The 14,956-nt window shown below is 42.3% G+C and overlaps 1 protein-coding gene across 1 annotated transcript in view; it reads right to left on the reverse strand.

The window, feature by feature from the left end:
• The window catches only part of SIK2 (salt inducible kinase 2), a 138,031-nt gene that overhangs the window by 11,969 nt on the left and 111,106 nt on the right, over nt 1-14,956 (reverse strand). Inside the window, exon 9 of the mRNA XM_079788755.1 lies at nt 5,645-5,809. Within this exon, the coding sequence (XP_079644881.1) occupies nt 5,645-5,809 (165 nt within the window). The remainder of the gene's footprint in view (nt 1-5,644; nt 5,810-14,956) is intronic.

A 14,956-nucleotide genomic window follows, 5' to 3' on the forward strand; every position in this document is an offset into this window, starting at 1 on the left:
GAATCAGTTCTGCCTTCAGAGCCCCCTATCTCTGATAATGGCACTCACCCTTCCCATCATCAAGGCTCGAAATACTACTATCAGTTTGTACTTCTCTCTGGACCCTAACAGTCTACCGGTTTTATCTGTATGATCTCACTTATACTAGTAGCATCCCCTGCTCTCTGGTTTCGGGAGCACTATCCTAGTTCAGGCCTTCTTTGTCTCCCCTACTGGACACATGTTCTAATTTTCACTGTCCTTGTCACTAGTCTCTCTCCCATCCAATGTACCCCTCCTGGCTAATTTCTGAAGTACAACATGGATCATAGTGCTTCTTTGATAAAAAAAATTCAATTGTTTCCTACTACCTTGAAAAAGTCCATTTGAAAAAACTCTCTTGATGATACTGCGCACATTCCTACACGGAGCACCCTAGCCTGGAGAAAAGCTTATAGTCCCTGAGGTGCTATTCATCCTTCTCACGCACGACTCCCCTTCTCAGCCCTTTCCTGAGACACCCGGAGCCACTGAGCTGGCTCAGAGGGACCGACCTCGGTCGGCTGTCCTGCTGTTTGCCGTGCTCCGGCTTTTCCCTCCACCGAGGTGTCACACCATTTCCATCCAGCCAGATTCTGCACCTCTTTCACTGCTAGCTCTGACAGTTCACCCAAAGACTTTGCTGTTCAAGTCAGCTAAAACCAACTCCCCCTGCTTCCTTCTAGTCTTAAATCACTTTGATTTCTATTTTTTTAAACCAGAGGTAGGGAACCTTTTTTCTGCTAAGGGCCATTTGGATATTTATAACATCATTCACAGGCCATACAAAATGATCAACTTAAAAATTAGCCTGCTATGTATGGTCAAACATTTAAATAACTCACCCCTAATGCCTTGGCAGGGCCAGACCAAATGATTTCGTGGGCCTTCTACTGCCCATTGGCCGGATATTTCCCACCCCTGCTTTAAACCAATAATGAATGATTAGAAGAAGAAATTAAGAAAATTATCCCATTGTAAGATTCCTCAAGGAAGGAACAACCTAAGACAGGCACAGTCGCAGAGGGGCCATCAGGAGAGAATTTGGGGATCAACAGAGGTGGGGCACAGACCCTCACCCCCCCAACATTGCAGGGGCCTTAATCCTAGCCCCTTCTGAGGGAGGTCTCCTGCCCCCATGGCTGCTTTGTGCTTCCCATGCCCAGCTCAGATCAGGACCCAGGTGACCGACAGAGACTTGGCCGACAGCAGCTGCCCTCTCACTCCAACAAGAATTGTTTGAGTTGCCCTGTACCCATGGTGTGGGGAAGGGGGTTTACGATATCTAAATCCAGCCTACCACCAGGAATGCTCAGGACCTACTCAAGAAGGCAAATAATCCCTTCCACCAATATTTACAGGGTAAAACAAGATTATTGTTAGAGTAATAAATTTGACAGTAAAATAGTAGTCAAGTTTTCAGACAAATTTAAATTGGCTAGTTGAAACAAGTGAATATTCTAGAAAAATTAATTGTACCAGACAAAAAGGTGTTCCTAAAGAGTCAACTAAAATTTTTATTGGTACTTCATCTCATGATAAAAGTGTGCACCATATAATGAACCTAAAACAGCTATATTATAGTGCAAAAAATTAAAATTTAAAAGCCACCAAGAATACATTATAAAATTTTCAAAAGCCTCCTAACATTTAAATCAAAAAAGGAGGGGATAGTAGAGGAATATCATGTAAGGAAAAATATCCTGTAAGTAAATTACATCTAGAAAATTAATACGTCAGAAAATTAATTGTAAGGCTAAAAGCAAGACACCCATGAAAAACACACAAGGTGACAAAACAAGCCAGAGGAAAATCATTTGGGCAAAAATTGAAAAAGGATCCCCAGTCAAATTTATAGAAAATATTCCTTTATTAACCTTTGGTTGAGAATATGTTTGTATATTTTCAGAAAACAACTCCGAGACCATGTGGATTCCAGCAAGAGAGGAATCGACAGGACTACTCCAGCCATGAAGACAGAAGAGAAGCAGTCCAGAGACGGAAGACGCTGATGTGGCCTTCCCATACTAGCAGTTAGCAGCTGTGCATCACTGCAGATTGCCCAGGACCAAACCGGACAGAGTCGGACCTGCATTACCACCATTTGTCCACCATCCAGAACTGAAATGTCAGTGCTGACATGTACACATAAGGAACTGTTGGACATTGAAATTGGGTCTCAAAAGAACTGTTGGCCCAGAAAAAAAACTCACTACACACTGATTCATTTGCCTGTCACCATAACCATTATTGCTTGTCTCATTTTCGGTTCTTATAAGTGTATTTCTAATAGCACATGATCTCACTCATCTAGGGGAAATAATGAACAACATAGACTGATGAACAAGAACAGACCCAGAAACAAGGAGGCATGGATCAGACTGTCGGGCCTCAGGGGGAGGGTAGGGAAGGGTGGGGGTAAAGGGGGAGACCAACCAAAGGACTTGCGTGCAGGCATATGAGCCTAACCAGCGGTTAAGGACAACAGGGGGGTGGGGGCATGTGTGGGGAGGGGTGTGGGATGGGAATGGGGGGACGAGGACAAATATGTGATACCTTCATCAATAAAGAAATTAAAAAAAAAAAAAGAAAATTATCCCATTTACAATTGCATTTAAAAGCATATTATATCTAGGAGTAAACTTAACCAAAGAGGTGAAAGATCTGTATTCTGAAAAGTATAAAACATTGAAGAAAGAAATTGAAGAGAATACAAATCCATTGCTCAAGGATTGGAAGAACGAGTATTGTAAAAATGTCCTTACTACCTAAAACAATATAAAGATTAAATGCAATCCCTATTCAAATGCCAATGGCAGTCTTCTCAGAACTAAACAGCTACAATAATCAAAATAGTATGGTGTTGGCATAAAAGCAGGTATATGGATCAATGAAATAGAATAGAGAGCCCAGGAAAAAATTTTCCAACAAACAAATAAACTCCAATAAGTAATAAATTGACTTATATAGTCAATTAATCTATGACAAAGGAGGTAAAAATACACAATGGGGGTCAAGACAGTCTCTTCAGTAGTGGTGCTGGAAAAATTGGATACATGTAAAAAATGAAACTGGACCACTTTCTTGCACCATACATAAATATAAACTAAAAGTGGATTCATGATTTAAATGTAAGACCTGAAACCATAAAACTTCTTGAAGAAAATAGGCAGTAAGCTCTTTGACATTAGTCTCAGCAATATCTTTTTGAATATGTCTCACTGGGCAAGGGCAACAACAACAACAACAAAAATAAACAAATGGGACAACATCAAATTACAAAGCTTCTGCACAGTGAAGGAAACCATCAACAAAAAGAAAACTACTGAATGGTTCAATGATACATTCGATAAGAGATTAATATCCAAAATATGTAAGAAACACATACAATTTAACATTAAAAACCCCCAAACAATCCAATAAAAAATGGGCAGAGGACCTAAATAGACATTTCTCTAAAGAAGATATCCAGATGGCCAAAAGACATATGAAAAGATGCTCAACATCACTAATCACCAGGGAAATGCAAATCAAAACCACAGTAGGGTACCACCTCACACTTGTCAAAATGGTCACATAAAAAAAATCAAGAACTAACAAGTGCTGGTGAGGATGTGGAGAAATGGGAACCCCTGCTCACTGTCGGTGGGGATGCAGATTGGCGAAGCCACTGTGTAAAATAGTATGTAGGTTCCTCAAAAAAATAAAAATAGAGCTGTTATATGACTCAGGAATATCACTTCTGGGTATATATCCAAAGAAACCCAAAACACTAATTTGGAAAAGCTATATGCACCCCTATGTACACTGCAGCATTATTTACAACTAGAGGCCTGATGCACAAAATTTGTGCAAGAGTAGGTCTCCTTCCCCTGGCTGCCGGCACCGGCTTCCCTCTGGCACCTGGGACCCAGCCTTCCCTCTGGACCCAGGCTCCCCTCACAGCCTCGGCTTTGTCCGGAAGGACGTCTGGTCTAATTAGCATATTACACTTTTATTATTATAGATAGCCAAGATATGAAAGCCACCTAGGTCTCCATCGACAGATGAATGAATAAAGAAAATGTGGTGTATATATACAAGGAAACATTGCTCCCAAGGAATGAAATCTGGCCATTTGCAACAACATGGATGGACCTAGAGGGCATTATGCTAAGTGAAATAAGTCAGACAGAGAAAGACAAATACGATATGATTTCACTTACATGTGGAGTCTAAAAAAAAGAAATCAAAAGAAGTGAGGAAATAAAACAAAACCAACCCACACATACAGAGAACAAGCCAAAGGTGAGGGTGCTGAAGGAGGGGTGAAAAAAATAAAGGACCTATTATATTTTATCAATTTATTCAGAATCGGGCACATTGTTTTTAGTTATGCATCATGTCTTTTCTGCTACATTATAAACTTTGAGGCAGAATTAATGTCTGACTCACCTTTTTATTACCTAAACAGGCCAAAAAAACAGGAAACCAATACTTATTAAGTACCTACAATTTGGCCAGAACCTCAGACATTATCTTAATCCTCACAATAGTCTCATAAAGTTGGTAGTCTGATATTACATAAGAGAAACAGCGGTTCAAAGAAGCTAGTCAGGCCCTGGCCGGAGTAGCTCAGTTGGTTGATCATCCCATGCACCAAAAGGTCACAGGTTCGATGCCCAGTCAGAGCACAAGCCTAGGTTATGGGCTTGATCCCTGGTAGGGGCATGTGGTAAGCAGCCTATCGATACTTGTCTCTCTCTAAAATCAATAAAAACATATTAAAAAAACACAACAACAGCAAAGAAGCACACCAGCCTTCTTGCCCAAGTTCACCCAGCTAGCAAAGAACAAAGTCTATTTTGAACATACTCTAAGACCTGCCCATTTCTACAATCCTTTGTATATCATTTGATGCTAAGTATATAAAACACACATTAGAAGTAAATATCCTTTAAGTGAGAGAAGCTATCCCCGTCTACATCCTAAAAGCCACCTGCATGTAGTATAGCAGGATAAACTTATCTCCATTAAGCATGTCCAAACAGGACAAAAAGGATGTTTGACCAGAACAGACGGCACATCATCACGGAGCTGCAGTCTTTTTAAGAAATCTAAGAATGCTCTTTTAAAACATATATTGTACATAATCTTACGTATATTACCCTGGAAAGATATAAAGAAAAGTCCCTGCCTCTAGGAGCTCAAAACTGAGCCAGGGATAGATACACCCCCACAACTAACTATAATACAATATACACATTTCTTAGAAGAGAGGCAGTCAACTCAGACAGAGCCATGTCAGCACCAGGTATATTTGTTTTCAGAATTACAATTTGTTTAAAAAATATAAAACCTATGTGTGATCTAGAAACTTGAAAAGAGAAGGATTTGGTGAAGGAAAGAGAAGGAAAGCTTTTGAAAAGGATGTATGAGGTCTGACAAGTTATGTAAGTGGTAATGATAAGGCGGTGAAGAGAGCCCAGTTCAGCCCTGAACGCTCTTCTCAGGCTCTGCTCAAAAACAACACTTCTGAGTGACATGAGGACATGACAGAGTTCAACAAAGTCCAAGTCCAACACCTATGGACCCAACTGAAGTCTCCAGCCAACCTACAAGCTCAGCCTCTCAAACACACCCATACCTTTGGAGTGTCAACACACTCTTCTTCCATAAACGCTGCTTCTGCCTGACAGCTGGATGCTGGAAATGAAAAGGCCTCCACATTGGATGCCTGTGGGAGGAGGGTAGATCTCATCAGTCGCATATTCGGTGAATGCATGGTCACCGGGAAGCCCACAGTTTGTGCCTGTAAATATGGCAAGAACAGACAGTTTAGGAACATTAATACTTTCCATATAAATACACACATTTCTTAGAATAAAACAACTTTTCCTGATACAATTAGAGGATAAATCGTTATTTGTTGGAAACTCCAGAAAAGGGATTGATTTGAAGCAGTCTCAACAATCTATTATTCTGAGATAGGCTGTACAGAATTTCATTCCTGTTCCATGTGAGGCACACAACTTTCCCAGAGATGACAAGAAAGCTAGTCTTTCTAAGGAATATAAGAATGCTCTTTTTAAGAAAATATTCAACAAACATATCTACACTAATAAAAGAGAAACATGCAAATTGATCATACCTCCGCTATGCCCACCAGCCAATCAGGAGTGAGTATGTAAATTAACCCAACCAAGATGGTGGCAGCCACGGAGCTGGAGCGAGCAGGACACTTGGGTTGCCCCGGCGATGGAGGAAGCCAAGCTTCCCACCCGCCCTGGCTGGCCCTGGCCTCCGCTCAAGGCTACAAAGTTTCAATTATAGAAGATAAATAAATCCCAACAAAAATGGCGGCGGCCACAGAGCTGGATCAAGCAGGAGGCTTGGGTTGCCTCTGGCGATGGAGGAAGCCAAGCTTCCCGCCCGCCCTGGCTGGCCCTGGCCTCCGCTCAAGGAGGTGCTGGAAAAAAAGAAAAAGAAAAAGAAAAAAAGGAGGGGCTGGGAGCTTGGGTCACCAGGGGGTGATTAGGCCAGGATGGGATGGCAGTTGTGGGTGATCAGGCTGGTGGGGGGTGGGGCCGTTGGGGGTAAGCAGACCAGCAGGGGGGCCAGTTGGGGGTGAGCAGGCCGTCAGTGGGGGTCAGTTGGAGGTGATCAGGATAGCAGGGGGGGGGCAGTTTGGAGTGAGCAGGCCAGCAGGGGGGCAGTTGGGGGCAAGAAGGCCAGTGGGGAAGGAAGGTGGGGGCGAGCAGGCCAGCGGGGAGGGCAGTTGGGGGTGAGCAGACCGGCAGGCAGAGTGGTTAGGGGCAATCAGGCAGGCAGGTGAGTGGCTGGAGCCAGCAGTCCCGGTTTGCGAGAGGGATGTCCGACTGCTGGTTTAGGCCCGATCCCTGTAAACCAGCAGTAGGACATCCTTCGAGGGGTCCCAGATTGGAGAGGATGCAGGCCAGGCTGAGGAACACCCCCCTTCCTGTGCATGAATTTCGTGCACTGGGCCACTAGTATTGTATATAATTTTACGTATATTACCCTGGAAAGATGTAAAGTCCCTGCCTCTAGGAGCTCAAAACTGAGCCAGGGATAGATACATCCCCACAACTAACTATAATACAATACAAAGGACACTGCAGTAAGTGCTCTCTATCTGCCTGTGTGTGTGTGTGTGTGGGGGGGGGGCAGCGGGTAAGGTGGTATGTATTTCTTGGCAAGGGTGTGTATGAAGAGGAAGAAGAGAGCAGCAGCAGTAACTTGGAGGTGACAGGAATGCCTTTCTTTCAAGGAGACACAGTCTGAACACAGCTTGCTGGCCCCTGGCAGAGAGATGCTTATTGCTGAGCAACTTCAGTTCCTGAAGTCAACCTACTAGAGAAAGTGCTCCTGTCTCCTTTAAGTAAACAAGCATTACAAACTCTCCTTTGAAATCATTTAAAAAAGAACCTTCCTTCCTGACAGTAGGCAAGGATTAATTTTGAAGATGAAACTGTTGGACAATCCTTTCCTCCCCATCTCTTCAAAACTAGCAGAATAATTCATTAGATGCCTTTTGAATATTACAGACACTGTAAACATCTGAGGGAACAATAATCAGACTAGTTTCTAAAAGGCAGAGGAATGGCCTGTATTTTTTCTGCCATAATCACCTCAATGGGCGTAGGATGGTGAATTTTAAATTCAAACAACAAAAAGGAACAAACAGTATGATGCTAGCTTCTCCTCTTCCAAGCCCTGGGATTAATTCCTGGCTCCATCACTTACGAATTGTGTGCACTTCACTAGGTTACTTAACCCTCTGAATTTTATTTTTCACCAGTAAAAAAGGGCGTGATACAAGTGAAGTTAGTGTAAAAGGTAGCATGTAAAATCCTTCACTCAGTGATGCTAATTCCTCCGTTTTTTTCTCCTAAAGTCTTAAAATGATCATAAGAATTTAACATAGGAATCAGACTGCAAAGTGAATACAGTTTTGTTCTCAGACACTATCTAATGGTTCCCAGTTAAAATTTCAGGTTGATGGTTTTCAACAATGGGGAGATATGTCAGAAATACACTTTATATTTGAATATACTTTAAAAATATTTAGAATATACTTTATATTTGGTATATTCCAACATCACTGGTTATACTTAATGAGCTGAAGAAAAAAATAGAGCCCTAGCTGGTTTGGCTCAGTGGATAGAGCATCGGCCTGTGGACTGAAGGGTCCCAGGGTTCAATTCTGGTCAAGGGCACATGCCGGGTTATAGGATCGATCCCTAGTGGGGGGTGTGCAGGAGGCAGCCGATCAATGATTCTCTCTCATCATTGATGTTTCTATCTCTCCCTCTCCCTTACTCTCTGAAATAAATAAAAATATGTTAAAAAGAGAAAAAAAATAAAATAGCAATAGCAAAGTGTTGGATTATTATACGGATAGTTAAAAGAGAAAAAATACATTGCATATTATTCTGAACATGGTAACTTTTCTTATATCATCTTCTGTAGGCTTATATCCTGGGCCACTTTTGAGGCTAAACAACTTTTTTTCCTTTCAAACATTAGTCATTTAAATTACTTTTTTTAGCCACCATATCACAATGTAAAATTTAAATTTCCTAACAAAGTACTTTTGGTATATTCTGCTCACTCTCATCATCAGTTTTTCAAAGGATAAAGCTGAACTGTTGCCGAAAACCAATTCCAGCATGTAATAATTACAAGAGTTTTACCAGAAGGTTGGTGAAGCTTGGTGGGCTCAACAAGGGTGAGCCACACATGTAGTTTACCTGTTGGGAACGGCTACAAAGCATCTCTCCCAAACCTGAATGGTATTGTTAACTGCCAAACAGCTCAGGCATTTTATTGCCTCCTGTTGGCCAAACACCTGAACTATTCCTGAAACTGACAATCTCTGTAAACCTTTTGATACTGTACCCTTTGAAGTGTATATTCCCACCTTGCCTTGGGACAAATTGTGTTTAATAAAAGCACGGGGTCCTTGGTCAAGGAGGAGAGTCTTCTAGCTCCTTCAGCTGGAAGCTCCTCTGACCCCCAATGCCTACCAAAAACATCTTTCGTCCACGGACTCCTTCTTAATCATCTACGCGCAGCCCTTTCTCCAGAATGCTGAACCCTTTGTAAGGCTGGGAAAAAGAACCCCGACAAACCGTGATTTCTGTTTCTCAAAATTATTACACTGCCCTACATGAAAGTGGTCCACGTCACCAGGTGAAGGCCTTTCTGGAAGATACCGCCTGGGAAGAGAGATGCCCACCTGGCCACTGCGATGAGCTGCTCCCTCCAGAGCCTGCGCCTCCGATTAGCTGTGACTTTTTACAGGGCAGGGCCTGACAAGCGTAGCACTGTCCTAGACAGCGCTCTCATCCAACCTGGACTCTGACACCAACTTACCGTGAACTTGGTAAGGACAGAGGAATCACATTTTATGGTGACAATCACTTCATGGTAGGTTTTTGGGGTCTGCTTTTTAGGATTCTTGCAATCACTGAGGTGACTAACCAGTTGTTTTGGAACTAGGTAAGTTATAAATATTCAAATGGTATGCTCAGCACTACAGAGCTAACTAAAGAATATGTTATAATAAATAAGTGGCTGATTAATATCCCCACTTCTTTGGTAATAAACAATGATCATCTCTAACTAATGTAATGACTTTTAAAACCATGTTTATTGTTCTGAATCTCTTCTGATTCTCTTCTTTCCAGAATCATGAAAATTAAAATAATGTTTCCTCCTGTGGGAAAATTTTATTGTTCCAATAAGAACATGCATGTTATTGACAGAATTGTGTCCCTCCTCCCCCACCCAAATCCATATGGGGCAAAAGTAGGTTTACAGTTGTACAAATTAGCAATAAATAAATAAATAATATGAGAATAAACTTTCACATACTCACAACTGTAAACCTACTTTTGCCCACCCCTGTATGTTGAAGCCCTAACCCCCAATGTGACTATATTTGCAGATAGGGCCCTTAAGGAGATAAATAAGGTTATTAAGACATAGGGTGGGTCCTGGTATCCCTTTAAGAAGAGGATGAGACACCAGAGATCTCTCTCTTTGTCCAAACACATGCAGAAGAAAGGCCATGTAAGGTCGCAGCCAGAAGGCATTTGTCCACAAACCAGAAAGAAAGTCCTCACCAGAAACCAGCCCTGATCTTGGACTTGTAGCCTCTAGAACTGTTACAAAATAAACTTGAGTTGTTTAAGCCACCCACTTTTACGGTGCTTTTTCTTACAGTTGTGGAAAGCAGTAATTGAAGAATTGGGATGAGTGTTTCATTCTTGTCTGCTTACAGTTGATGGGAACTTGGAGTGGAAGAGTGTTAAGAACTAGGAGTTAGAAAAAGGCATGACCTTTTTTCTCAGTAGTCGTCTGCACTCAATTAGATGCAACATTTCCTGCATATTATACAGCAATGAAAGTACTCTAACTCTATCTAAGATGGAAATCTCATTGTTTTCTAAGTAGTATCACTAGACCATGCCTCCTTAAGGGCATGGACTGTTTCCTAGGAACCTCTGACATAGTGGCTGATACACAGCGCTCTATTTGCTGAACTGAGCTGCTGGTATAGTTTATTACTTTATCTTTGTAGCAAACCTATGAAGCAGACATTTCTATTGCTATTTTATATTTAAGGACACTGAAGCTCAGAGGTTCTGACTGTGAGGTCATTCAGCTCATGGAACCCAAGGCCTGCATGATTCGACGCTCATGTAACCTTTGCGTGGGACTGTGTCATTGCCTCAATTTCTTTCTGCTGCATCAATTAAGTGATCTGCACTTCCATAAAAACATTAGAACATCAAAGAATTAAAGGGAGAAGATCCTATGAAAACTTTAAGCAGATTTATTTTCATAAAAACAGAGAAATGTATTTTCTAACAAGTTCAGCACTAAACATTAGAATGTGAAATCTTGGAGGGAAAGGAGCACCTTCTTCTGTTGCATCCAAAGGCAATAAGACAGTTCATGAAGGTGAGCTACAGATTCTGCTCCAATGACATACATTTTAAGTCACAGTGGTAAGTAGTTTTCTATGGCAACTTGGGTCAATGTATAAAATGAAGAGAACTCATGGGGTGCGTGGTAATAAAAAATTACCAAACATAAGAAGCTATATTCTACATCCAAACCCCAAGCCAAATGAAATATAATTTGAGATCTCCCAGGGTATTTGCTTCAAGTTCAGATATGAAAGGAAGTTGTGTACATGTGTATGCTCCAAAGCAACCATTTAAAGAGCCCCCTCCCTCACGTGTGCAATGATAAGAACAGAGACCTGGGAGGGAAAGCCTGCTCCAGCAGTGGGGCTCTCTGCTTCTCTCTTTGTCCAGCGGTGTTTTCGAGAGGGAAGGCGACCACTATATCTCACTATTACTACCCCAACTTAGGAATTCTCATGTTACCCCCTCCTTTGCGTCTTTAAAGCAAAACCATTCAATGTTGAAGGATTACAAGTACTCAGAGATACTCTAGCCCAAATATCTGGAACTTTATCGACATATTTTTTACTCACATTATTATCAATATTCACATTATTTTATATATTAAAGTATACCATTTGCCTCTTAAAATCAAGATTTTAACTTCCTTGGTTATTTTTTCCCATATGTTCTATAGAAGCCAAAACAAAATACTATTATAATCCTTTAGATTTTGTAAAACTGCTACACAAGAAACACTCTGGGGCTCTTCCTGCACTCTGAACAAAGTAAGTACTCATAGAAGTATATGGAAATCCTAAAAGATGGCATGAATGAATCACTTCTCTTTTCCACCTCTATACAGATGGTTCCCCAGCTCTCTTTAGTCCCAGCCTTTCTTCCGGATCCAGATCCAGTCTTCTTCTAAAGCAACTGAGTCAATGCCCCACTAACTATTCTCTCAGCCTTTGGCTCAAGAATGGAGTCTTCTCTAACTCATCGTTGTCCCCCTCCTCTCCAACATTTATTTATTACTTTATATAATAAACACTTACCTAGCACTTACATAGCACTGTTGTAAGTGCTACACAATTATTCACTAATTTAAACAACATAAAATCCTATAATTATCTCCATTTTATGACTTGGGAAGCTGAGGCATGTATGAGAATGACAAGTAACTTTAAAAAAAATAATGTTTTTTATTGATTCTAGAGAGAGAGGAAGGAAGAGGGATGGAGCGATAGAAACCCCAGGACTCACTGCCTCCCACAACCACATCAAAATTACAACAAAAATACAAAACAACCATCATTCAGAACCACCTGAAAGCTGGCTGAATGGAAGTACTACAACTAGAGAAGAAAAGAAGAAAGCACGTTGAGACCGGTAGGAGGGGCAGAGGTGCAGAATGGGCTGGGCTGGCACCCACGTGGGCTGTTTTTGTAATCCAGAGGGAGATTGTCCCTGCAGAGGCCACTGTAAGGAGCAAGGGGTCCCAGCCCCACATCAGACCCCCCACTCCGGGTCCCAGAGTTGGGAAGAAAAGTCCCTGTAACTTCGGGCTATAAAAACCAGTGAGCATTGTAGCTGAGGGACATGGAGGCTGCTGGAGACCCAGGTGTCCCCCCTCTTAAAGGGTTGTGCACAAACTTACTTGGACTCACTTCCTCTGAGCTCCAGTGCTTGGAGGTTGGGGGACCCAGTCACATACGGAGGAGGAACTGGATTGTCTGGCATCAGGGCAGGAACTCAGGGGCGGCTTTCTATCAGATCATTTCTCCCCTGCCCCAGGCTGACTGACCATATCTGAGTCCCCATCAACCTGGAGCACTCTGTTTGCTCCACCCTGATGATTCCCTGAGACCCCATCCCATCCAATTTGCAGCCCCACCTAAGCTGTTTGCAGCAGCTTTCCCCTATGAATGGCTTATCCTCATTCAGGCTTCAGACTTTGCTATAATCTCTCAAACAGGCTGCAGTTGGTGTCAGCATGCCCCAAACCTATCAATAAGAGACCCAAGACCTGGCACCAGCACCAGCCTGCCTTGCTTCACAGCTGGGCCTAGCCTGGGCACTTCCAAATCCAATACAAATAGGAAGAATCTGCAGATCTCTCTGTAGCTTCTTCAAGATGGCCCCGGGCAGTAACTGACTTTGCACCTCCCTGGAGACCCAAGAGCCAGTGCACCTGGTGGACAGCTTCAGACCATACCAGATTACAACTCTACACATCCACAAGAGACACACTCAAGGGGCAGACTCAGTGAGCACCAAAGCCCCACTGAAGCAAGTCCTGCTCCATAGGGGTGTTTCCTGCACAGCATCTCTCCCACTGTAGTCGCAGCTGGTCCTCACAGCCAATTGGCCTGGAGGTCAATTCCTCCCAGTAACACCAACAGCAATCAAGTCTCAACTACAAGACTGTTCATATAGCCCACCCAGGAGCACACCTAGAGTGTCTAGCTCAAGTTACTGGGGAGGCTGAGCCACTGGGCCCTACATGACACCTGCTACACAAGGCCATTCTGCCAATTCCAGGAAACATCGCAGCTCTACCCAATACACAGAAACAAACACAGGGAAGCAGCCAAAATGTGGAGGCAATGAAACATGTCACAAATGAAAGAAATAAAAGAAAGCAAATTGCTGGATACAGAGTTCAAAACCACGGTTATAAGGTTACTCAAGGATCTTAATGAGACCTTCAAGGGACTTAGTGAGACTTTCAAGGATCTTAGTGAGAATGCCAAGGACACGAAAAAAGACCAGCCAGAAATTAAGCATACACTGACTGTAATAAAGAATAACTTACAGGGATTCAACAGTAGAGTAGAGGATCCCAAGAATCAAATCAATGATTTGAAATATGAGGAAGCAAAAAACACCCAATCAGAAGAGCAAAAAGAAAAAAGAATCCAAAAATATGAAGACAGTGTAAGGCAGTGGTCAGCAAACTCATTAGTCAACAGAGCCAAATATCAACAGTACAACGACTGAAATTTCTTTTGAGAACGGAAAACCGACTTCTGCACATGGGCCACGAAGTTTCAATCACACTGTACATGCGCGCCCGCATGTGGTATTTTGTGGAAGAGCCACACTCAAGGGGCCAAAGAGCCGCATGTGGCTTGCGAGCTGCAGTTTGCCGACCACTGGTGTAAGGAGCCTCTGGGACAACTTCAAGCGCACCAACATTTGCATTATGGGAGTACCAGAAGGAGAAGAGAGAGAGAGCAAGATATTGAAAACCTATTTGAAGAAATAATGACAGAAAGCTTCCTTTACCTGCTGAAAGAAATAGACTTACAAGTCCAGGGAGCACAGAGAGTCCGAAACAAGATAAACCCAAAGAGGACCACACCAAGACACATCATAATTAAAATGCCAAGGGCTAAAGACAAAGAGAGCATCTTAAAAGAGGCAAGAGAACAGCAGTTAGTTACCTACAAGAGAGCGCCCATACGACTATCAGCTGATTTCTCAACAGAAACTTTGCAGGCCAGAAGGGAGTGGCAAGAAATATTCAAAGTGATGAATAGCAAGGACCTACAACCAAGATTACTCTACCCAGCAAAACTATCATTCATAATTGAAGGTCAAATAAAGAGCTTCACAGATAAGAAAAAGCTAAAGGGGTTCATCACCACCAAACCAGGATTACATGAAATGTTGAAAGCTATTCTTTTTTTTTATATATATATATATTTTATTGAATTTTTCACAGAGAGGAAGAGAGAGGGATAGAGAGCCAGAAACATTGATGAGAGAGAAACATCGATCAGCTGCCTCCTGCACACCTCCTACTGGGGATGTGCCCACAACCAAAGTACATGCCCTTGACCGGAATCGAACCTGGGACCTTTCAGTCCATAGGCTGATGCTCTATCCACTGAGCCAAACCAGTCAGAGCTGAAAGCTATTCTTTAAGAAGAGGAAGAAGAAGAAGAAAAAGAAAAAGATCAAAAGTATGAACAATTAAATAGCAATGAATACCTATCTATCAACAACTGAATCTAAAA

Source organism: Cnephaeus nilssonii (assembly GCF_951640355.1).
Source record: "Cnephaeus nilssonii genome assembly, chromosome: 13".
Lineage (NCBI taxonomy): Eukaryota > Metazoa > Chordata > Mammalia > Chiroptera > Vespertilionidae > Cnephaeus > Cnephaeus nilssonii.